The 25,727-nt window shown below is 39.0% G+C and overlaps 1 protein-coding gene across 6 annotated transcripts in view; it reads left to right on the forward strand.

Annotated features, from left to right (window-relative positions):
- The window catches only part of CAMKMT (calmodulin-lysine N-methyltransferase), a 393,129-nt gene that overhangs the window by 304,009 nt on the left and 63,393 nt on the right, over positions 1–25,727 (forward strand). For all 6 annotated transcript variants that reach the window (XM_041754705.1, XM_041754709.1, XM_041754711.1 and 3 more), the window contains one exon: positions 25,532–25,592. In XM_041754705.1, the coding sequence (XP_041610639.1) occupies positions 25,532–25,592 (61 nt within the window). The remainder of the gene's footprint in view (positions 1–25,531; positions 25,593–25,727) is intronic.

Here is a 25,727-nt window from a genome sequence, read left to right on the forward strand (position 1 = left end):
ACAGGCGGGATCCCAGGACCCTGAGATCATGACCTGAGCTACCCAGGTGCGCCCCAAATTATATTTTTTAGAGCAAGCCAGCAGGGATGCCTGGGTGGCTCATTCAGTTAAGTGTTCCACTCTTGGTCTCAACTCAGGTCTTGATCTCAGGGCTGTGAGTTCAAGCCCCACACTGGGCTCCATGCTGGGCACGGAGCCTACTTTTTTTTAAAAAAATTTAAATAAAAAAATAAAATAAAAGCAAACCAAAAAATGAGAGTGCAGAATCTTCCTTTTAGCTGCATCCCCTGAAGCTTCTACCATCTTTCTCCTCTACATCCCCCAAGCTTTCAAAGGGGAACCTGCATTCCTTGCATCCTCAGCTTGATTGCTGATTGCTCCTTATTCCCTTAAACTCTTCTACTGGTTACAGCACTCTGATGAAGCTCTTTCAGAAATTATCGATATATTCTGAATTGTGAGATTCCACAATCTTCATTTTCCTTGATGTCTGCAGCATTTCACATTGTTGACCTGCCCCTTTTCTGAAATGTGTCCTTATGTGACTTCTATGACATATTCCCCTTATTCCCTTCTCTTCCTCTCTCCTTCCCCCCTCCTTTCTTTTCTTCCTTTCTGGTAAAAAGAGGAGGAAAAAAATAAGCTACTATTTATTGACATTTGAAACAAAGTATATGCCAGGAATTGTGCCAAATTTTCAAATATTATCTCCTTTTATCCTCACATCAATCCTAGGATTTATATATTATTCCCATTTAAAATTTTATTTATTTGTGATTGCGGTAAAGTACACATAATATAAAATTGACCATAGTAACCATTTTTAAGTGCACAGTTTAGTGGCATTAAGTAGTTTATATTGTTGTGCAACCATCTCCACCATCCACTTCCAGAACTTTCATCTTGCAAAACTGAAACTGCATCCATTAAATATTAACTCCCCAATTGCCTATTTCTCTCAGCCTCTGACAACCACCCTTCCTCTTTCTGTTTCTATAAATTTTACCACTCTAGGTAACTTATATAAGTAGACTCACACAGATTTCACTTAGCATAATGTCTTTGAGGTTCATCTATATTGTAGCATGTCCAGAATTTACTGCATTTTATTTTTCTTTTAAGATTTTATTTATTTATTTGACAGAGGGGGAGAGAGTGCGCACAGCAGGGGAGCAGCGAGGGAGAGGGAGGAGCAGGCTCCCACTGAGTGGGAAGCCCACTGTGGGTCTCGATCCCAGGACTCTGGGATCATGACCTGAGCCAAAGGCAGATGCTTAGCCTGCTGAGCCACCCAGGCTCCCCAGAATTTACTGCATTTTAAAGGCTAAATAATATTCCAATTTATGTATATGTCAAATTTTTATGAATTTTTAAGAATGTTTATTCATCCTTCCATTGATTATCCCCTATTTTATAATGGTGAAAATGTGGCTCAGATGAGTGAAATAACCCCATTTCCCATGGGGAAAGCATTCTTCTAACTTCTATACTTCGTTTTATTTTTTCTGTCTCCCTTTCTCTCTGCTCTCTCTTTCTCTCTCCTTCCTGTCTTTGCTGTCTTATCTCACATTTTAAATTATAATCTCCATATGTATGCTTCTCAAATGTATATCCTGAGTATAACCTTGGTGATGAATCTAGTTCCATATATCCAATAGATTCCACCAGATTATCCCTCTGATGCCTTTGAGTCGTGATGCACAAAAACAAGCCAATCATCATTTGATCTGCAAAATAGGCTTGTCATTCTGACACCGCTATGTTGTAATGATGCCACAAATTCCCAGTCACCTGGACCCTAAACCTCTGAGTCATCCTTAAGCCTCTTTCTCCTGTATCCCCCAGTTCACCTCCGTAAATTCCTGTCAGTTTGTGCCTCCTAATCCTTTTCATACCCATTCCAGCCTCTCTGTCCCTGTAGAAGAGATCCTTATTCAGGTGGATGTAAGCGCTTGGATTGGATTCAAGCCCAGTGTGGCCACTCCCTGACTTGGAAAGAAGAGAGGGTGTTGGTCTGATCACCTGACCTCACTGAGCTTTAATTTCCTCATCTGTACAGGACAGCAAAATGTGCAAGATATTTTGATTATTAAACATGCTAATGTTTATAAATAGCCCAGCACAGTACCCAGTGTTTAGCAAATGCTAAGGAAATGGTAATTCTTTTAATTCTGTGTTTCTACTTCTGGTTTATTAGCCTTCTTCCCTTATAAGGATTTTTCTCTCCCAATATTTAATCACTTGCAGGAAACAAACCCCTGCATTTTAGTATTGTGTTTTCATTTTACAACGCCCTTGATTCTATCAGAGGACAGTGATTTTGTTCAGGATTGATCCTTCATATTTGTTTTTGGGATTTAATTTGACATTTAGAATTCCTAAAACAGTCTTGGAGGGGATTTCCATCTCGTAGACTGCCTCATCAAAACTGTCTTCTCCAAAACAATTGCAACCTGCAAGATTTATCGAGCCTAGCCTCATTTTTTAAAAGATTGCTACGAAGTCAGTGAAGTGAGATTTCTATGATTGGAGGGAATCTAATGCCTCAGTTGGAGGGAATGATGGAGGGGCAGCATGAGCTTATTCATAATTTTATTTTGTGTGTGCCAGGCTTTTTAACTAGGATAAGTGGAGTCAGCAAATATCAACCCCCAACCCTACACACACACACACACACACACACACACACACACACACACACACACACCAAAACACAGTTTGGCAAGAAAACAGGCAAACTTCCGCATTTTCAGCATAAGGAACACCTGGGTAGGAGATTGTCTTCAGCTCGTGGAATAAGGGTACAGAGGCAAATTAAATCCCAACTTCCACATCAGCATTCCGCTCTCCAGGGAGCTGTCCAGAGTAGCGAGGCCACATCCAGCTGCACTGAAAATAGGAATTCCATGTATGGATCCTGAACTGTGTTCTTTACCTAGCTGGATTGTTGGATCTCAGAAAACAGGTTAAAAACAACCACAAAACCTCCAAGCAATCCTTGAGTGGTTTGGAGAAAGATTTTAATAACTAGGCATTGGAAAATTAGACTTCAGGCTGATCCTTTCCTTTAATGTTTTGGAATGCTAAGCAAGTAGGTAGTGAGAATGTATTAGACCTTGTATTAGACATCCAGGTATAGTCATCTATTTAGTTCTCTAAACCTAACTCAGTGTGTCTGAGATTGCTGCAGAGCCTACAAAGTTGCTAGCTCATCAGTGAACAGCACGACCACCCTTGGTACAACACTCTAGTTTCCAGCTAATAGTTCAGACGTGTCCAAGATGGCCAATCTGTCCAAACACTTGGGTTAGATTCATTACTCCTGCCTCATTCCTGAAGTATATAATCAAATTCTAAAAACCAATTGCTTGGGTGTCTTTATTTTTCTTTCACACAGCAGGTTTTACTCAACCAAAGCAGACGTACTATTCAGTGAATAATAGCAGCTCACAAGCTACCTTCTGATGTTCTGTGTTTAATTTTTTTCTCATGAGTAAGACTAAGTGTGAATGCTCACATATTGTCTTTTCTTTTTCTTCTGGTAGCCTCCCTTCCCATCTTTTCTCAGCCTTTCTCTTATGAACCCTAGGATGGCAGTCTCTAGAAATCTATGTTTAAATTTTATGAAAATGGCAGGCTCCACTACTCACTTCTATTTTCCCATGACTATCTTGCCATGAATCCTGTTTTTCTCTCATTCTGCTTGAGAATTTTGGTTCTCTGGTCTCCACACCGAGTTGAAAATCTCCAGGAAATCAGTGGCAGACTGGGTTTTAAGTTGGTTTGGTCCCAACAGAACCTTAACTGAATCTTCCTTCCATTCCTGTATGGATCAGACTCCTCAAACTCTTTTGAATAAGCCATTGTGATTTCCCTAGGCTGGTTATTAGAGTTGGGTCATAGAGTTCAGAATGAAAGTATAAACTCAGATAATTCAAACTCAAGTTTTTGGGGCACCTAGGTGGCTCAGTTGGTTACGCATTCAGACTTCCGATTTTGCCTCAGGTCAAGATCTTAGGGTTGTGAAATTGAGCCATGTGAGCCCAGCGCCAAGCCTGCTTAAGGTTCTCTCCCTCTCCGTCTGCCCTGCGCCCTTCCTTTCTTAAAAAAAAAAAAAATGCAACCATATATCTGGCTATTTTCTTTTGTCCCTGTCCCAGCACCCTAACATAGTAAAATAAAATTTTATAAATGTGGCTGAAGATTTGGCAATTACTGTATTTGATAATGGACAGCTGCCACACTTTCAGCCATTCCCGCCCCACCCCCCTACACACACACACACACACACACACACACTTTTCTTTCCACTCTGTGTGCCTGCCTCAGAGCAGAGGGCTCAAGAATAAATGCATCACCAAAATGAAGGGAAACAGTCTACGAACTTCAGAGTGAAGAACTGTAAAGTGGCCAAGACTCTGATTACCAGTCAGGCTTCCAGATGGTTTATTAATGAAGCAATGCATTATCCACAAGGGGCAAGAAATGCCATTAGTGTTTTACTCTAGGCGGGGAAGTTCCTATTTAAGGAAAAGTAAATGCATAGCATGTGCCATGTCAGAAAACTAATTTTAATGTTAACAATGAGGTGAGTATTCTTGTGGTGATGAGAAAATATTCCAGCCTTCATTGCCTTCCACAAATAAGTTGCTGGAAGTAAACGAGGTGTGCTATTTCAGTACCAATTTAGCAATACCTCTGCTCTATTATCAGCAACATGCACAGTTGGTTCATGGCGGAATGCAAGCCACTCTTGTCTGTGAATAAGCATCAGGCTGACTGTGCAGGAAGATAATTGCTCTGCCTGCACTTCCTTTGGCACCTACTGATCTCTGCTAAGTGGTTAGTAAAACATTTTTGTAGGAATGTCAAGCACTTCTGAAAATTTGAAGGACTTAGTTTTTGATTGTTCTTTTTCTTATGTTTAAGTTTGAGGAAAGTTCATGCAAAGCCATTCCACCGCTGCCATTCCTCCTAGCGTGTCTTGAATGGTAGGGTGCCACTGCGTCTGTGCCTGGCATCCGTTAATCAACTGCGCTTTCTTCTGCGTTCTACTGTGACACTGGCTGGATATGTTGGGATATCAAGTGACTGACTTCAGATGGATGGCAAATTCACTAAAGTGAAAATGATTGTGGTAGTTCTCTCATTTCCCCCCGCAGTGTATGTAAAACTGACTTTTAAAGTGTTTAGTGGATAATGGATCATGTAAGGTCAGTACTAGCCATGGCGGCCACGGCTATTATTTTCCCTTTTCATGGGAGGGTGCTCAGCAAAATGAGATTGTCACACTCTTTTTTTGAGAGGACGGCGACAGACAGTTAAAAGCCTCTTCATGTAAGGATGTTATTTCATAAAGACACCAGCACTGGATTATCCCCTTCACTTTAAACTTCTGCCAGCTTGTACAAAGAGATAAAACAAAATAGCCCCGGTCCCAGGGGTGGGGAAGTGCCGGCCAGCTCAGCCTAGGTCCATAAGCTTTCATTTTGATTAGTCACATGTGAGGAAAATTCACTTAGGCTGAGAGGTAAATTTAATACCAGTTATGCCCATGCTGTTCATATCACAACCATTTTCGCATGATGCCACTTAATTCCCTAAGAAGCAGAAAGGTAAATCGGTGGCTGGCCAGCAAAGGTGTCACAATGCATTAAGAACAGGACTCGCTGCAGGGGATAATGGTTCTGATTGCTGTTGACTCATGTCTCCACCAACTGCCTCATGTAAAATAAGTGACATTTAAAAGACATCAAGATGTGAGAAGAGGTAAGGGAGAGAAAAAGAAAGGGAGAGGAGGGTAAAAGTCCGCGCTAACTAAACTTGCCACCCAAACGTGCAGTTTCTCTTCCACCCTAAGTGGTAGGAAATGATAACTCCACCTGCCATGAGTGACCTGCACGGGGCTTTTAACTTCCTGTCTTGTGTTTTTAGAGAAAAATCTGTAAAATTGCTTCTGGGAACTGCTCCAGCATGTTATCATTTATTTCCAATTTAATTTTTTTTTTTAAGTTTTATTCTTTTGCCCTCACATATCAGTCTATTCATCTCTTTAAAAGCTTTAGGCTGAATCAAGTTAGGCAGTGGTAGACAACAAGAGGCCGTCTACTTTCTGAAGGCCCATTTATGTCTATTTTTATAAAGAGAATCAAACTCCAGTTTACAGTAAGCATATGCTTCAGTTGACATCTGTTTCTAAGACTTGGACGCTTTGTTTGCATAACAGTCACCAATAAATGGCCTTGTTTTAAGTCTGCTCACTGAGTTGTATGTGGGTTGTTCAGCTGGGGATTTCAATCGCAGCTGATCCCCTACCGCTCATAGCTGATAGGAAGGGGGAAAATCCGAGAAGCCCAGTCCTATTTATTAATGCAGATTTTAACATTCTCAATGAACCACTTATCCAGTGCGATTCGGCAACCAAATCCTTATTTGCTCAGGCAGAGGAGGGGGTATTCTTCAAAGTGCTGAATTAAAGCTTACCAGCTTTTTTTTTTTTTTTTTTTTTTTTTGAGCCAGGCCCTTGCGTCAGCGGGTCTCTGATAATTCGGAGTACAATGAGATTGAATCTTTACTCAGGACATCATAAACTGAGCTTATGTTTAATGAGTTTATTGTTAACTAAGACTATCAGACGTTTATCGTGCTCCAAATGCAGGCCTTTTGTGCAAAACATCTTGATGATTTTCATTCAACCCTGCTTACACATCATTTTAGAGTTTGGTAGAACAAGGTCATGTTTCCTTCCTTCAAGTGGTTTTGTTTCGTTTCAAAGCATACCTGATGCCACATGCGTGGGAAATGGGCACTATATTCAAATCTCTCAAGATGTCCATGTGACTATCTTTAGGATCATTAGTGCTAATTAAAGAAGTTACTACTTGTGTTAAGCTGCCTCAGAAACAAAGCTGATTCGCAGGCTGGTAAGTCTGCCCTTTCTCCCCCTGCCCCCTGGAAGGCATGCCAGCAGTTAAAAATATTAAAAGTCTGAGCGTAGAGTCTACATGCCCTTGAAAGTAAACCTGATCAGTAGGAGGCTTTGTTTTAATTCGCATATTTACAGAGAGGAGATCTAACTTTAATGTATTTGAAGACACAGCGTTTGCTAATGTGAGCATACTGAACTTTTCCCCCTGAATTATTGTATAATATTCAAATAATCGTTTATGAAATGTGTAACATTTTTTCGAGGGGATTTACATATCAACTTTTCTGAGTGGAATCAACAACAGTAGCATGAAATGTATCTACTCCATTTACTCTTATCCAGTGCTCCTACTTTCTTTTCCCCTTTAATTTTTATATATGGTAAAAATTTCATTGAAGAGAGATTTCAGATGACAGGACTGTAATTTTAAACCCAATAGAAGAGGTGTAAGCAATTTGAGCTTAGTTGAAGCATAATCTTAGGTTGTCAAGAAGAAACCCATTCTCCCTATGCTAATCAATCAGTGTATCAACCAACCAATCATCTCTTCAGCTTAGCATATATCCTAAGGTTTGATATATCTATTAACTGCCCATCATGCAGCTGGTCTCTGGATGATGAGATTCCCCCTATCTTGGCATTTGGCGGCAGACGACTGAGCTATCACAGCCTCAGATAAATACCAAAGTGGAGATTTCAATCCCGTTCCTGAGTGCAGAGACAATCCAGAAATGTTAAAAATATTCTTAGAAGAGAATACACAGAAAATTACATTTCTCAACACAGTGATGTGTGTGAAAATTGTATATATTACATGATTTCGCCTCCCAAGACACAACAAAATAAAATAAAATTACTCTTTTATTATGATTGGGATGCCGGTAATCAAAAGAATAGCTGGAATCTGCTGCAAACTCTTAATTGCAAGACAAATTACATGGAGACATTTGAGTAAGCGAGAATAACGACCGTGGAGATAATAAATTTCCTGAAAACAAACAGAAGCCCAATTTTATAAAACAAGGTACATAATCATTGTAATTCTGGAGAAAGGGGTCACCATATCTAAAGATTGTTCATTGCTTCCTGGCCTCAATTCAGAATTTCCAATATTAGGGGGGCTGCAGCTAAATGTATCTCTAGCCCCTTCCTCTAGCCTGTGATGTTGGGCCCTGGTTTGTGGACAGTGAGTATTTCTAGAAAGCTGTTCATTGAGAAATAGAAACCAAAAAGACTTAGATTTGCTTCTTAAGAGTCTGTAAGTATGTTGAAATTGGAATGAGTTGATTCATTTCTTCACACACTGATTTCCACCTGGAAAGTAAAGCCCTTCCACAAAATGCAAATTCGACTGATGATGTATTTCCTACGCTATTGCTCAAGTCTCTTACTCTGAAAAGAGAACTGAGGCAAGGTATTAGGGAACTGAGGTCCTAACTGAAGCTCAGCCACTAACTAGCTAAGGCTAAGCAAGCCCCTTCATTCTCTGGGCCTTTCTTGTTTATGTTGCTATGGAGCAACATAAACAAATGAAAAGTATATGCCAGCCTAAATACAATGGTCTGGGTTTGAGGTCCTTTTTTCAATCATTTGTTGTAGATGGGGCCAACGAGAAGCAATGATGGAGTTCACGATAACATGAACTCTTGGCTGCTGGAGAGAGAAAGAAATCTGCTTTCTAACCTGAGAAGTCCAGCATGAGTCCATAGAGACCATGATGACTTTTCCACTCCCAGCAACTCAGCCCGTGCTTTTTGGTCTCGACTTAAAAACACTCGTGTGTCCTGGTGTGATAGGGCCAGCAACACTAAAACAACTCTAGAATTTTGTATTTTTCTCAACAGAAAGATAATTGTGGTGTCAAGATCAGAGCAGTAGTTCGGTTTAAATAGTGTATTTTGAAGGCCCTTCTCAAAGAGTTGTGATTCTTAGAGAATACCCTTTGCTATATAGGTTAAGGTTACAAATTTTATCAAAGCCAAAAAAATAAAGCGGGGGGGGGGGGGTCCAAAATTTAAAAAAAAAAAAAAAAGGAAAAGAAGGAAAAGAAAAGAGAACCATTTTCTCTATCTCAAGTCACTTAAAGGGCCCATTCTGGGACTCATTCCAGGTTACTATGATTAGAGACCTGCCTGTTTGTAGATATCCACAGATAAACCCCAGATATGAGCACTCAGGACACGTGCTCTGCTGAATGAGGCAAAGGGATTGATTTAGAGAGAGATGGCCTATTGAATGTGGATTCTTTGTTGCTGGCCTGGAACCTTGTAAGCATGTACCTTTCAGGCCCAGGACAGCCGTACTCCCTAGAGCATCTATCCTGTCTTCTGGTGATAATTGTCCTGCCAGCTCTGCAGATTGTGGATATAGATAAGAAAGCTAGTGAAAGTGGATTGAGTGCAATTAGAAACTTATCCTCACAAGAACTGACCTGTGATTGCATTTACAGCTAGAATCAGGTCCCGAGTAGGCACATCATATAAAGCTCGGCATTAGATTTTGCAAAAGAAGAGGAATTCACTTTTTTTTTGTTGTGATTTTCAGGTTTAGAGCATTTGGCTATGGTCATGCATGAATTCAGCATGCCTTCACCTACATCATGCAAACACGCCAGAGAAGTAAGACAAGCAGTGAGCTCCCTGCCCTCAAGGAGTGTATGTTCAAAGATAACAAAGCAAAGTGATTTTATAAAACCTTGAAGGCGGTATCAGCAGAATTTCTTTATCAGAGTGTGATTAATGCTGGGTCTTCTATCACGAGTTCTTTTAAATGGAAAACAAAAGCTAGAAACTTTAGTGAAGTTTGAAGTAAAAATTAGGAGAGACAAGATGGATGGAAAGGACGTTAAAGGAATCAGGGGAGGGAAGAAAGGACAAGGTAAAGTGGAGGGCTTCACTGGGGCCATGGCTGTGCTCTGTCTTTTCTACGGGTCCTGTGTACATTTTAGGGAGGCAATTCTTTCAGCTTAGAATGCACTGGGGCTAGAGAGGGCACCAAGCACTGACCACTGGCTTTGTCAGTGTACGCCAGCCACCACAACAAAATGCCATAGACTGCCTGGCTTTAACAACAGACGTTTGTTTTCTCGCAGCCTATGGCAACCACCCATTGGAGCTGGAGAGTATCTCCCCAAAGGCGTCTCTTTCCAACTTACTCTTGGAGAGACGACCATTAACCAGTATGTAGCCCATGAATCTTTGCAGGTTTCTAGAAGCGTTGTGCCCAGCCATTAAGCAGTGGAGCAGATGAGGGAAGAAAGCATGCACAGGGACAAGAGGGTGCATAGTGAATGCTTTACAAACACTCTGAATGGGTGAAAAATAATGACCTCTGACTTCTTTGTGGTTCTTAACTCATGCTGCCACAAGATTAGTTATAAGGTCCATGTCACACTGTGATATGAAAGTATTAATTGAATAGGGGCAATCAGAATTTCTATGTGAATAATGACTTAGTAATAATATTCTGCTCATTCAATAATGGAATGGGGAACCAAGGCTTTCCTGGGCTACACAGTTCCCTCACTGGGGTCAGATTTTTTTTTTTTTAACCACAAGTTCCATGCATTTTCTGTCCTCTTTTAATTCTTAAATCTGATATGAATTTCTTTAGAACAACTTACGGAAGAAAATTAAGGGAAGGAAAAGATATATGATAGGTGCTAGTATTGTCACTGAGGTTTAATTTTTGACTTTCTTACAGACACCTGCATCCACTCTCCTCTTGAATAGGAACCCTCTCATTAAAAACGAACCCATGAGCATGGTTTAATGGGAACATACCAGTGCCAGTTTCTTAGTTTTGATAAATGTTAGATGGTGACAGCTTTTTGCTTTTCTATAAATCAAACATTATTCCAAAATTAAACATTTATTTTTAAAACCTAAGTATGTGTGTTTTACAGTGAACATGTTTGAATAAGAAAGCTCTTCGCCCTCATGTATGGGAGATTTCCTCAGTGTTTCTGCAAATGAGTTCTCATTTAAATTTGATAGGCTGAGAAGCTGATGGCTAACCCTACATTTATGTATACCCTAGCTGATCATGCTGAAATGTTCTTTTATCTGATATTGAATCAGAGGAAGAGGAGGATTTAGAATTATCTGACGTTTTGGAATGCCCCCAGCACTAAAGTAAAATGAAATGAAATGAAATGAAATGAAAAATCTCTTAGCATGTTCACTAGCCAAAGCATACTGCATCTCATTATAAGTTATTTGCAAGTTTGTGTTTTCTATTAGGCTTGCCTTGTGGTATGTTCGTGATCATGTAAAAGTGTCTAGTGGTTACTGTATTACTAGAGGCTGTCCAAACAAAACTTAATATTGTAAAACTTTTCTCCAAAGTGTAGTAATTCTTGGCTACACCAGTAAACAGTTTGACATGTGTTTAAACATAATTCAATTTTCTTAAAGGTATGTCTAATGAAGTGTGTGACTGTGTAATAGAGGAGATGGTATTTGATTTTTAATTTTTATGTTAGTTTCTCTGTGTTCTCTGCCCATTGGAATTTTTTTTAAAACAAAGAGGTAATAGAGAAATGCAATCTCTGTATCACTGTGCTTATTGCACACTTTTTTTTTTGTACCCATCTTTTCCCCTGAAGAGTGAACTCCTTGAGAGTAAGAAAGGTGGCCTCAGTATCTCACCCAATCCAGTACACAGTAAAGATTCAGTAAATATTTGTTTGAACGAATAAATGAATGAAATCAAATGAATTATTCCTATTTTGAAGGCAACCAAATAACCGCCTCTTGATTTGCTCTCTTTCCTGCCCTTGTTTTAAGATGGCCTCACAGTTTGGACTGGTTTTTATCATTGCTATCATTCCGCTATGTATACTAACCTTTCAAATCCATAAAAAGTATTTAAAAGAAAGAGAAATTGTTCATGTTTCAAAACCTATTATAATGCATTTTCAAATATGTCAGACACATCTTTGTTAAAATTAAACCAGGGATTGGTTTTGAGCGAATAGCCCTATATCCTTACAGATGCTGTGGATGGATGCATCTAAGCTGCTTATTATATTGATGGGTTTTGCTGCTCTGCAGCAAATGAAAACAGGCAGCTGCTTCCTCCATCAAAGCAAAAAGCAGCCTGAGTTTTTATTAACTGAGCGTTCATTTCTTCTATTGCCAAAATTCTTACACAAAACAAAAGAGCAGTTTTAGCACATTATTGCTTAACTAGACATGAACAACTGACAGCAAGTGATAAGCCTGTCTGCTTTTCACAACTGGTAATCATTTTTGGAATAGATGTTTTAATATAGTTGAATATAAATTTTGTAATTTACATCTACAATGGTACGTAAATTTATAGATCCAGTTTGTTGCAGGAGAATGAAGGCTATAATCACAAAAGCCTTTCCCAGTGTTGTTTAATTTTTAATGACTATTTGAAAACTGGGGAAGGAAAATGAAATCAAATTCATTTCTTTAAAAAATACAAAAAGGTGTTAAAGACAATCATACAAGTTGGTTGGAGCCATTTGTAGATGGCCCTGACAGAGCAAGACTGCTGTGTTTACAGCCAGGACGTGCTTCGCACTCTATTTCCACATTAGTTGCAGTGAGCTGCCCAAGTTTGGACAGCAGCAGAAATTTCTGGAGAGCAGACCGTCATGTTTCCTTTGTATCAATGAATAAGGATGAGCAGGGAGCCCGGAAGGACAGACCCAGGCCATTTTGCACAGCTGAGATTCTCTGCCAACTCACATCTTTTTTTTTTTTTTTTTAAAGACATCTGAGCATCGCACATTTACTTTCAGATAGAATGGCAGAGAGGGGTTTGTTTAAAGTGGGATGAGACCAAACCTCAACAACCTCAGCACACTGAGATGTTGCCATATTTACTGAGTCAATTTGCCAAATGGTGTTTTTCCTTTTGGAACCTACTAATGGTGATTCCTGCTGTAAGAAGGGGGAGGCGGGCCTACTTCCCCCATCCTATCACAGGCCTAAGAGGAGGAACTTGGAGTGAAGGCAGTTTTGAAACACTGGGGCGCACACCTTCCAAAAACACCGCTAAATAAATAAGTTCCACCTAAGAAGATTAATACCAGGGCCGTTTAATAAATGTTCTCTGCTTTGGCACTTGTAACATATACCTCCTGAATATCGTTTTCTCTCCAGGGAGGCTCTCGTAAATGTGCAGAGCATGCATTCCACATGGAACACAAGGCTTTCCATTTGTTTGGAATTCAGTGCTAGAATTTACCTAGAAGTGAGATAAAGCTAGACTCCAAGGCAGGAAGGAAGCTGGTTTAGAAATCAAGTTCACGGGGCACCTGGCTAGCTCAGTCAGTAGAACATGTGACTCTTGATCTTGCGGTTGTGAGTTCAAGCCCCGTGTTGGGTATAGAGCTTACTTAAAAATAAAATCTTGAAAAAAAGAAAAGAACTCAAGTTCACATATCATAAGTGATGAAGGGGAAATCTCACTCTCCTTACTTTTCTTCGGTGGGCCATGTAGCAAGTGTGTGTGATAGTGAAGTGACTCCTTGCCTCAGATAAGGAATAGTAATAATTATTTCTAATATTTTCTTCTTTGTTCCACTTTATTTGACACATTGCTGCTTTCATGTGATTTCAAGACACGACACGGTCCTATTTTAAAAGGAAAAAGGGTGATCTCATCAAAATGATAGCCTGATCACCCCACTTTGAAGACACTGAGCACAGCAAGGTCTTGGAGGAGACTGTTACTTGGAGTAAAATTGGCAATGAAAATCTGCCTCTTCCTTCTTTTTTCTTTCTTCTTCTTCTTCTTCTTTTAAAAATTTTATTTATTTTTTCATGAGAATACACAGAGAGGAGAGAGAGAGAGAGAGAGAGAGAGAGAGGCAGAGGGAGAAGCAGGCTCCACGCAGGGTGCCTGACGCGGGACTCGATCCTGGGTCTCCAGGATCACGCCCCAGGCTGAAGGCGGTGCTAAACCGCTGAGCCACCGGGGCTGCCCTTCTTTTTTTTTTTTTTTTTAACTCTGAGGAAAATGTGGTGTGTTTCTGGTGGAACCCAGGCCATGTTTCTTCTTTTGGTAGGAGCTCTCTGGGTCCACCTTTGCTAGAAATGTCTGCTCTTACTTTCTGACATCCTCTCTGACCAAGGAGGATGGAGCATTTTCTGGCCTAGGCCCAGAGGGGTCACACTGAGAGATGGTCTTCTATCTGTGCTTTCAGACTTCAGGAAAATTTCTGCTACCCAAAAGGTAGTTTGTTACCTTGACAAGGAGGAAATATGAGTGGAAAAAATGCAGCATATATCTGAGAACCATGTTCAATATCAGAGAGAAAAACTGTACTTGAGGAGGTTGTTATTAATATGCTGGATTAACTAAATAAAAATTCTATTGCCACTAGAATACACAGATGTAGAGCAGTCTCTTCTCTGAAGCTGTGAGATTGAATTAACAAAGGCAGTGCTAATTCACTTAAAATAGGCATGTTAGGAAAGCTTGACTTCTGAGACCATTCTGAATCCTATCTAAAATATTTCCTGGTAAGGGTTTAGATTTGATATTGTTATATTATTTAGATTTGATATTATAGTACAAATAAAATATTTAAGATAATCTAATTTCTTTAAAATGTTACAGGCTAGAGAGCCCACTCACTGACAGTTCTATAGCTTTATAGAATTTGGAAATGCACAGATATAATGATCTATAGCCATTGGATTTAAGAGTTGGAAGAAACCTCAGAAATCAATTTGACCCTTCCATTTTATTCTTTTTTTTTTCCTTCCATTTTATTCTTGAAGCCAGAGCCCAAATGTGATTTGTCCAAAGTCCTAAAATTAGTTATTGACGGCCATGAGACCTAGAAACTAGTTCTCTGGATTTCAGTACCAGCTACCAGAGTTGGAGCAATATAGGATAATGATTAAGAAACTGGGCGCTGGCAGGGTGCCTGGGTGGCCTGGTTGGTTAAGCATCTACCTTCACCTTGGGTTGCAATCCCCAGGGACCTGGGATCAAGCCCCACATTGGGCTCCCTCTCCCTCTGCCCTTCCCCCCTGCTCATGCTCTTGCTCTCATTCTCTCCAATAGATAAATAAAATCCTAAAAAGAAAGAAAGAAAGAAGAAAAGAAAGAAAAGAAACTGGGCCCTAGTGGTTGAGCAATTGGGCTCGAATCCTGGGCTGTGCTCTGTGTGCTTTGGTAAGCCTCCTTGTGCCCCTTCACTGGCCAAAATGATAGTCCATCCCTTACAGGGCTGTTTTCGGGCTTAAAAGAGATGGTCTGTATAAAGCAAACAGCCCAGTGTTTGCTGAGCAGTTAGTGTCCAACTAGCATTGCTACTAATAGTAGTAACAACTAACACTGACTGAGCACTTACTTGGTACTCTTCTAATTCATTCGATCCTCCTGTCTATACTTACAAGATAGATAGTACCCTTACTTCCAGAGAAGGGCATTATGTAAGGGGAGCTTAAGTGATTTGCTCAACTCCTAGAGCTCAGAAGTCCCAGAGCTGTCTTCCAAGTTGTCTTTGCTATAGGAGGCGTGCGAGCTGGCTGGGGCTGTGGTTGCAGTGTGTTCTGTGTATGTCTTTCTTTAGGCAGTGCTGCAGCATCTCTCTTGTCCTGTCTTCATTTCTCATCTGTCCCCTAGTTGCTTTCCTAGCATCTGCTCTAAAAGCATCCATCAGATGGAAGGCTGGGGCATGCTTTCCAAAGACTATCTCCTCATCCCCATCACAGAGTCCAGATGGACTCCTTTCGGCTTTACCTTCCCTCAAGTAGGTATCTGGAGTAAAATTTAAGTTTTTCATTTTAATGCCTTTTTAAAAGTGAAGTCACACCCAGCAACAGTCCCATCTTGTAGTTTTAGAAGAATTTGTTGGTGAGATGCTTGGCTAATTTTCTGTGTCCTCTTTGCTTCTCTTCCTTCCACATGCTCACTATGTCCTCCTTTTGGTTCAGTTGGCTTCTCCAGGAACAGAAGAAGAAGCAAAATGGTGAGGTAATTGATTTGGACCTTGTTTTTGCAACCTAGGGGATGGCAGTATACGATACAAGTTCGGATTGGAGTCAAATTCCAACTCCATGACAAAATATCTGTCTGATTTGGGGGAAGGTTTCTTAATCTCCCCACGACTGGATTTCCTCTTCTAGGTCATAGCACCTGGCCAGCAGTCAGCATTCAGTAAACGTGAGTACATCAGGGGGCAGGCTTCCACCTGCTGGCTGTGCAGGGCGTCGCGGACATTGTCTTTCACCCAGATGTGCCCATGTTCTCAGTGATTTGGCTGCACAAACATACGGAGGCCTGCACCTAATAACTTACTGTTCAGAACAAGTCTGTTAATGGGTCAGAGCAGGGGCACAAGTATAGAGCAAGCGTTGTCCATCTGTATGGAATTTTTTTATTACAGTCGGTTTTCAGAATTGCCATTGCTGTGGTAAACTTTCCCAAAGTTCAGTTTGGGTTTGATTTTGCAGGTGATCAATTAGGAATCATAGTCTCCCTGAAAGTATTATAAAAATCGAATCAAGGTTGATACAATTTCCTGGACAGAAACAAGTCAAAATGATAACAGTGACAAATAGCAGCAACAACTTTAGCTAACATTATAAAAACATTTTAAAAATTTACTACATGCCAGGCACTGTTCTAAGCACCTAATGTGCATTACCTCATTTAATCCTCACAGCCACACTGGCAGTGGGTACTTTTACTGCTTGCAGAACAAGTCTGTTAATGGGTTGTTCAAATAAGAGAAATGAAAACATTGAGAGAAATGTTAACAAATGAGAGAAAACGAAGGCATTGCACAATAGTGCTGGCTGAAGAAGCAACCCTCCACCCTATATTGTCTATTTTTTTTTTTTAGTTTTTGTCTATTTCATTATTTTCTTTGCTTTTTTTTTTTTTTTTTTTTTAGATTTTGTTCATTTATTTTAGAGAGAGAGAGAGCACAAGTGAGGGGAGAAGCAGGGAGGGGGAAAGAATCTTAAGTAGACTCTGGAATCCTACTCGGGACTCAATTTCATGACCCTAAGATCATGACTTGAGCCAAAACCAAGAGTCAAATGCTCAACCGACCGTGCCACCCAGGCTCCCCTAATGTTTTATTTTCTTCATTGTCTGGAACTTCTTTATTGTTTGTTGCCCCTATTGCAGTTGTTTGGGCAAGGGCTCTGTTTTCATCCCTGCTTCTGTCCCAGCTCCTAGAATAGGCCTGACTGCCAATAATTGTAAGTGAATGAAGCAATGAATGAGGCTTAGAAAGTTTAAGTAGTTTGCCCAAGGTCACACAATCATTAGAGCCAGTGTTCAAGCTGGACTCTAAGTCCAGAGCATGAGATATGTTTTTTTTTATTATAACTGTGTATAGCTTGAAGACCCCCTGGACATAATCTAGCCCAAACCTCGTGTCTCGCAGATGAGGATCCTGAAGCTCAGTATCCTCAGGCCAAATTACTCCCAATGTCACCTAGATTATTAGTGGCAGAGCCAGAATCAGATTCCAAACCACTAGCTGGTGTTTTTGTACCATGAATCCAGCCTCCTCAGTTCATATAAAATTGAAGGGGAACCCTATATGCACTTGCTGTATACGTCATCCACCTACTTATTTATGACACAAACCTAAGTCATATTTGACACCATCCTCTCTCTCTTACCAACCCCTTCATCTAATTAACCAGTAAGTCTTGTCAGTGTGCTTTCTAAGTATAGCTCATACCTTTTCACTTTTCTTCATCTCTGCTAACCATCACCCAAGTCACCATCAGCACTCACCTAGGTCATGATAGTAGCCTCTGACCTAGTTTTCTCCCTGCCTCTCTTGCCCCTCTTCAAACCTATTTTCTTTAGAGTAGTCAGAGTTACCTTCTAAAATGTGAGTCTGATCACACCACTCTTCTGCTTAAAATGTATCACTTATATTAAGGTGCAATTTGAAAACCTTAACATGGCTTTGAGCCTGTGGGATCTGGCTCCCAGCCACCCCTGGCACTGCTATCTTTATTTCTCCTGTATTCTGCAGCTCCACTGACCCTATTTCTATTCCTAGCCTATCGAACTGTTCTATTCTTCAAAGCTTTATCTCACGGAGCTCCCCTAGGATGGACCATTCCCTCCACCCATCGCCACCTTCCTCCTCTCCTTGGCTTTTCATCCTCTGGATCTCAGCTTACGTGCCATTTCTAAGGGGAGTGTTCCCTAACAGACTCCTCCAACCTCCCTTCCAGCCAAGTCAGGTCCTCTACAGTATGTTCTCAGAAGTATCCTCTAGTTTTCCTACATGGCCTTTATTACAATTACAACTAGGCACATTATTTGTGTAATTGTTTATTTAATATCTCCCTCTCTAGGCAGAAGCTCCAGTGAGCATGCTGTCTCATTCTCTGCTGATCCACAGGGCCTGAATCATAGTAGGTGCCCCCAAAATATTTATGGAGTATTCTGTAGCCTTCTTTTGGATTTCCACTCTGGTTTGAAACATAAATGACAAAGCACAAATGTTTAAGGAGAGTGTAAACACAGAAAACAGTCCAGGAAGTTTACCTACCCAGTCCACATGAGCTGCTTTTCATTTTAGTAATACCTGCTGACGCATTTCTTCTCCTAGAAGACTCAAGAGCTTAGCTAAGGGTGGGCTGGCCTCCCCATCTGCGTCTCAGATTTGAGAGCCTTACTTCTCACTCCTGCACAATGGACAGGATCCTTTTGTTTGAGGAGGATAAATAAAGCTGCTGCGTGGGTGGGTATCAGTTGATCAGAGGAAAACCATCTCACAGCATAGAGAGCTGGGTGTGTTGTCCCCATGGGCTAATGCAAGCTGGTAGAGTGGAAAGTGGGAGTCAGCAGTCTGTTGGTCTTCTGACATCTGAAAAGTCTTAGGACTTTCCTCTAACATGAACTCTGGGGAAGCAAAAGCTTTTAAATCCAAGTGATCTTGGAAGACCATGCTCAGTTAGAAATTCGTGTCTCTTAATATCTACATAGTTAATTTTAGGATTGTTCAGCCCTCAGTTTAATAATGGATGTATTGTTTGTTTCCAGATTAACTGTAAAGCTTGGCATTTAAAATACTTCTAAATAGCTAGCTAACAAATAACAAAAAAGTGATTGCATACATAAAATAGATCACATTGGCAACTTTCTCCCTCATTATTCCTACAGAGATAACTAGTTTTTCTTATTTTACTGTTGGCTGGCTACAGCTTTTTGAAGTTTGTTAGATCCAGTAGACCCATTCTGACAGAAGCATCTGCAAGGAAGCAATCCTTTATTTGAAAGAAAATGGAATGAAATCAAATGACCATGGAAACCCAAGTCTAATATACTATTATTTTTCTTCTTTCAAACAGAGCTCTTATTTAGCTAATGCTTTTATGGAGGCCCAATGGATGAAGGAAGACTTTTCTGCTATCAGTTAAACTAATTCAACTTATACAGAAAGCACTAAGGCATAGGGAACTATAGGCCTCAGAAAACTTTTAAGGAAGTATCCTAATTCATGACATGTATTTAAGAAACAAATTATCTAGAGTACATCATTAATTTAAACATTTTATGATGCTTTTGAGGAGGGTCAGTACTTTAGCTACTTTAAATGCCACTTTGGGCATTCTTCTCTGTCTCATTGGGTGATGTCAAGAACATAGCAGAAATGCCTATAATTGGTTGATAGAGCCCTGTGATATTATTAATATTATTAATGGAGTATAAAAATCTTGAGCATAAGAAAAACCTCCTCAGTAGTGTCATTGGCTTGTATGTCCTCCTAAAATTTATTCTCATCACTTTTCCAGTGAGTTTCTTTCTGTTGCACAGAGTCCAGAAGTCACTGTTCTAGGATGTGTACTGAAACCCCACCACTCAGAAAAGTACTTATGCTAAAAAAAAATGCACTCTGTGAGAAATAAGAATAGTAATGATATTTCTTGGGTTCCAGAATTATCCCACAGTTACATCCAAAATACCATACATTTCTGGATTTCAGGTAAACTTGGAGGTTAAACAATTCATCCAAATCATTTCCTTCCAGAAAACTCACTGAACCGCTGTAAAGAGATTTTTTTAAAGCCTAAACCCACAAAGATGATAGAATGAGGGGACATGCAACAGTATAATTTTGGAAGATGGGAAACAAATGGATGAGAAGTCATTGAGTTGGCAGATATGAGAAAGCCAGCAGTTGAGTAAGCTGAAAACCAAACCAATTCAGACTTCTGAAACTTTGAAAGTCTCAGAAATTGGAGCATTTGTAAAAGTAGGAGTTGAAGGAGGCTAAAATAAGGAAGATTGATTGAAAGCTGTTTTTAAAGCAGTTATATACCTATTCCAGGCTATTGAGTAACTTCTCCTCTGTACTCCCAATGGGAGAGATTTGTTCTCTGGAGAGGGTTAAACTGAACAGTTCTAGGTTGAGGGACATCAGGCACAGTTGAAAATAGAGTACCAAAACCAGGCTGAAGAGATTGGGTGACCATACACAGAACCACCTACACGCCACTCCATCCCCATACACTCATCCCTCTTCTCTTCCAAGTAGTTTTTTGTTTTCTTTCTATGATTATGTTTAAAGCAAACAACAAAGAATTACCAGATATCTGAAGAAAGCTTTTAATGTGACAGGAACCAAAATCAATTAATAGGAAAAAAAGCAACATGAAGAAAATAGGCTATGTAAGGATAAGAAAAACTGTAATTAATATTTTCAAATAATTTTTAAAAGATGATCCATGAAACAGGAATAAGATGCTCTAAAAGAGAAATATTCAGAGAACTACCATTAAAACTAGCATAAATGTGGAGCACCTGGATGACTCAGTTAAGTGTCCACCTTTTTTGGCTCAGGTCATGATCTTAGGGTCCCAGGATCAAGCCCCGAATTGGGCTCCAGACTCAGAGAAGAATCTGCTTGTGGATTCTCTCCCACCCTCTCCTTCTGACCCTCCCCTGACTCATTTGCACTCACACACATAAATAAATAAATAAATAAATAAATAAATAAATAAATAAATAAATCTTTTTAAAAAAATAGCATAAATGAGAAGTACAATAAAAAGGTTGGAGGATAAATTTGAGGAAATTTCCAAGAAAGTAGGGAAAAAAAAGAAAACAGTAAGATATAGAAAGTAGGAAAGAAAAGATAAGAATATTAGAGTTCAGGAGATTCAACATCTAAATAATAAGAATTCTAGATAAGGAGGACAGGTAAAAATGGAGGTCATAAAATAATGAATGGAACTTCCCAAGAAACGTTCCAAGATCTGAAGAATATGGAATTTCCAAATTGAAATTACCCACCGAATAATAGAAGTTCCCAAATATTTACCTCTTACACACATTTTTTTCAAGAAGCTATTGGGGGATGTCTTGCACTAAAATGAGAATGTAAACCAAGAAAAGACAAAGGATAGAAGAAACAAGAGATGGGATACAGGAGAAGGGCAAAAGGGAGTCTGGAATGAAATGAAGATTGATTCTAGGGTATCAGCTGTATACCAAGCATAGAGGACATTCAGTCCAGACAGACAAGTCAGAAGGCACCAGGAGAGATTTTCTCCTGAGATTGATAGAACACCTGATGGGAATGAATGCACTGAGAGGGGAAATTGACAACTGGATTTTGAGACTGAATAAAAACCTTAGCAAATGAAAAAAAATAGGCAATTATAAACTCCATGGAGGGGGGGATTATACATGAGCGAAAAAGCAATCATAGTTTACTACATGGCTCAGTATTATTTCATGGTCATAATGAAATTGACGATGACAGTATATTACCAAATTATAATATATCTATAATAGGACAATAGTGATGATGGATGGGTAAGGAGCACGGTGTGTGTGACACGGGGAGAGGAGTACAGATGAAAGTGAAAAAAGCTTATCTTCCATACTGGGGGGTCAATAGATTTTGTCTAAAACTGAAAAATCAAGAAGTAACAATACAAACATATGTAGAAATAATGGAATTAATTACCAGAAGAATCAACTAAAAGAATTGGAAGTAGTAGTTTTTGAGAAAGGAGAAAGACTGGGTCAGAGGGACTGGGTACTAATCTTAATCATATTCATTTGTTTTAATTTTTGTCTTAATCATTCTCACAGAACTCAATGTCTCTTTAAACTCTGAATAAGTTATTAACAAATAAAATCCTTTTTTAAAAAGACCATTATATTTCCACAAACAGAAATGACAAAACTGTTTAAAAAAACAGCATTATTGAGATATAATTCACATACTACACAATTCACCCAGTGATTTTTAGTATATTCACAGAGTTGTGCAACCATCACTGCAATTTTAAAATATTTCATCACCTCTAAAAGGTCACTTGACATTTACTCTCAACCACCCAGCCCTAGACAACCACCACGGTATAATCTGTCTCTATGAATTTGTCTATTCTGGACATTTCATACAAATGGATAATGCAACATGTGGTTCTTTGTGTTGGGCTTCTTTCACTCAGCATAATGTTTTCATGCTCCATCTATGTTGTAGCATGAATCAGTACTTTATTTCTTTTATTGCCAAATAATAGTGTACTACATAGCAATACCACATTTTATTTATCTGCTCATTAGTTGATGGACATTTGGGTTGTTTCTGCTTTTTGGCTCTTATGAATAATGCTGCTATAAACATTCGTGTACAAGTTTTTGTGTGGACATATTTTCTCTTGGGTACATTCCTACGAGTGGAATTACTGGGCCATATGTTAATTCTACATTTAAATTTTTGGTGAACTGCTAGACTGTTTTCCAAAGCAGCTGCAACATTTTACATAATTTCCCCTCATCCTTGCCAACATTTGCTGTTGTCTGATTTTTTTTGGTTATAGCCATCCTAGAAGAAGGAGTGAAGTGGTATGTCATTGTGCTGTTGATTTGCCCTGAGATAACTTTCGAAACCTGAATAGATGAGCAAAAATAAAATAGGTTGCCAAAACCTCACCTTGGCAAGACCTTAAGGAAATAAACACTCTTATTTGGAGGTATAGTTTGGTGCAAATGTTTTGGAAGATAGTTTGATATATGTGATAGGCATTTAACCCTTGATCAGATTTCCCATTTCTAGTTATTGGACCTATGGAGAAAAATCATATTTTGGGGGGAAAATGTGTCTTCATTATAACAGTGTTTATAATCTCATATATCAAAAACTCAAAATAACTTAAATGCCTTTCAGGAAGAAATTGGTTAAACAAATTTTGATGCAGACATAAAATCAGTCATTAAAAATAATGATGCAAGAGGGCGCCTGGGTGGCTCAGTCAGTTAAGCATCCGACTCTTGATCTCGATCTCACAGTCGTGAATTTAGGCCCTGTGTTGGGGTCCATGCTGGGTGTGGAGTCTACTTAAAAATATACATATATGTAATGATGCAAGTATATTTTTATTGTCATGGGAAGTTATCCATCACATATTGAGTAGGGCAAAATCAGATTGTCAAATACCTGCCTGATAAGATCCCATTTGTGTAAAATATCTTTGTGCTTAGAAAGCTGTTTTTGAAATGATGTCCAAAGTGTTACGAGGTGTAATAGACTAGTGGTGAAATTTTAGGTGATTTTATTAACTTTGTTCTGCATATTTTTGTATTTAATTTAGTTAAAAATCAACCTCTATAATTTTTTGAGAAAATTATAAAACTCTCTTAAAAGACTATGTATTTTAGAAGTCACATTCTTGTACTTAATCAAAGCTTGCATTTTAGTTAAATACCCTTCCCCTATCATTATTTTTTTAAACCTCAAAACCATCTACTAAAGGCATAAAGAAATTCATTATTCTAATGATTATATATACGTGGTGTAGAACACTGTCTTGGGCTCTTCCTTCAGAGAATTTTATTACATACTTTATTCTTTACAGAGTTCTTTTAATGTGGAGGTATGCCAGATATTAGGATTCGGGGGCCGTGGCAAGGTTCATGGGTAGGAGAAGGACAAAATGGTTCTCCATCTATTCTGGTCATTGGGATAGCTGTCGAGGTCCACAAATTTTCTCTTCTACTCTTTTATCCCCCATAGCAGAAGAATAACATTAACAACAAATTTTTCTTTGAGCTCATTACAAGTTAGGAACTGCTCTCAATACAATTCACGTATTTTACTTTTTTAATCCTCATAATTCTATGAAGTCGATACTACAATTACATTATTTTACAGATGAGGAATCTGAGGAACAGAGAGGTTAAGTAAACTACCCAAGGTCACTAGTGAGGGAATGCAGCCCAACAAGCTAGGACTGGAGCCCAAAAAGTCTGGTTCCAAAACACATGAGATCTTAATTGCTATACTCCACGGCCTTTCTGACTTTTCTCCTAAATATGACTCCCAACACTGCTTGCTGATTTACTTTGTTCTCTCCCAAACTCATTTTTACCAGAAATACCATGGAGGCTGAACCAGTTTACACTTGACCAGACTTTCCTGCAGCAGATGCTTTTATGGGGTCAATATCTTTGCTGTTCATATATTTACCCACTGATTCCCTTAGGATTTTACTTACCATTTCTTTGACATCCTCTTCTCTGGAGTGCTTGGATTTCTCACTCTTTGAAGCTGGAGATGCATCTAGAAGAAAAAAAAAGTAGGTCTCATTAGGTGTTCCAATTTTGCATCCAGACCCATTAGAAAAGAGTTTAGTGCAAAGGCAGTGAACATTCATTGCTCTTTCCCAGGATGGCAGGGCCTTCTCAACCTCAGGCAGAGCAGGATGCTAGTGCCCTGCCTGACCTTTGAATCTGAACCCTTGGCGAAAACATAATTTTTATGACGTGATTTATTCTGATCATAGGAGTGATACACAGTCATTGTAAAAATCTTTGGAAAATATGAAAAGTGTAAAGAAAAAAATTAAAAGCACTTGCAACCAGACTACTCTGTGATAACCACTAGGTACTATCATTTCCAAGAATGTTTATCTTTTTTTTTTTTAAGGAATTCATATTCGTTCATGAAGACTACCTAAGTCTTCAAAAGAAATGATTTACAAGTGATGATTTAAAGAAGATGCCCATCCATGGAGTTTAGTGCGGAGGATTATTATCAAATTTAAAAAGGTGCCAAAGTTAGTGAAATTTAAATTTCTTAATTCTAATCTCTAGTTTGATACTTCTAATTGAAGAAAGGAAATAATTATGCGTATTTGAAAACATTAGGATGGAATCAAAGAAAAAGGACCTCAGATGTTTCCTTTGCAAGGGTTTTTTCCATTTATTTTTGCCTCACGTGGGCTGCACATACAGTAGGTCTTCAACTGACGCTTATGAATTAGCTGAAAAGAAGGTTCACATGTACAAGATCAGCTACCTGAAATACCATTAAAATTGGACTTTTAGTATTTGTAGTTTGTGGTTATTGTTTTTGCTGTCTTGTGATTGAAATTTGGTAAAAATTATTTAGGATATTTTGCTGTTTTTCTGGGAAAAGAGCTATAATCAACAACAAAAGAAACTCATTTGATATGACATATTACAAGTAATAATTATGTTAAGTTTGATTCAAGTTGAAATAGCTTGTACTGAACATTATTTTTAAAAGCCATTTCTTAAGAGAACGACTATAGAGAATGATTATAGAACAGACTCGTGTAATCAAAAAGTGTATCCTCTTGTGTTTTCCAGGCATCTGGCCATCTGAAGAGGTTTTGGCTTACTACTGCCTCAAGCACAGTAATATATTCAGGTACAAAGCTGCACTTAAAAAGATATTTTTTAGCCCATTATGGGTATTATGTATGCATATTAAAGATTGCTGTGATTACATTCTTCAAATTAAGTTGTTAAAGAAATATAAGAAAGAAAGAGAAAGGAAAGGAAA

The sequence above is a fragment of the Vulpes lagopus genome, chromosome 5 (genome assembly GCF_018345385.1).
Source record: "Vulpes lagopus strain Blue_001 chromosome 5, ASM1834538v1, whole genome shotgun sequence".
NCBI classification, from domain to species: domain Eukaryota; kingdom Metazoa; phylum Chordata; class Mammalia; order Carnivora; family Canidae; genus Vulpes; species Vulpes lagopus.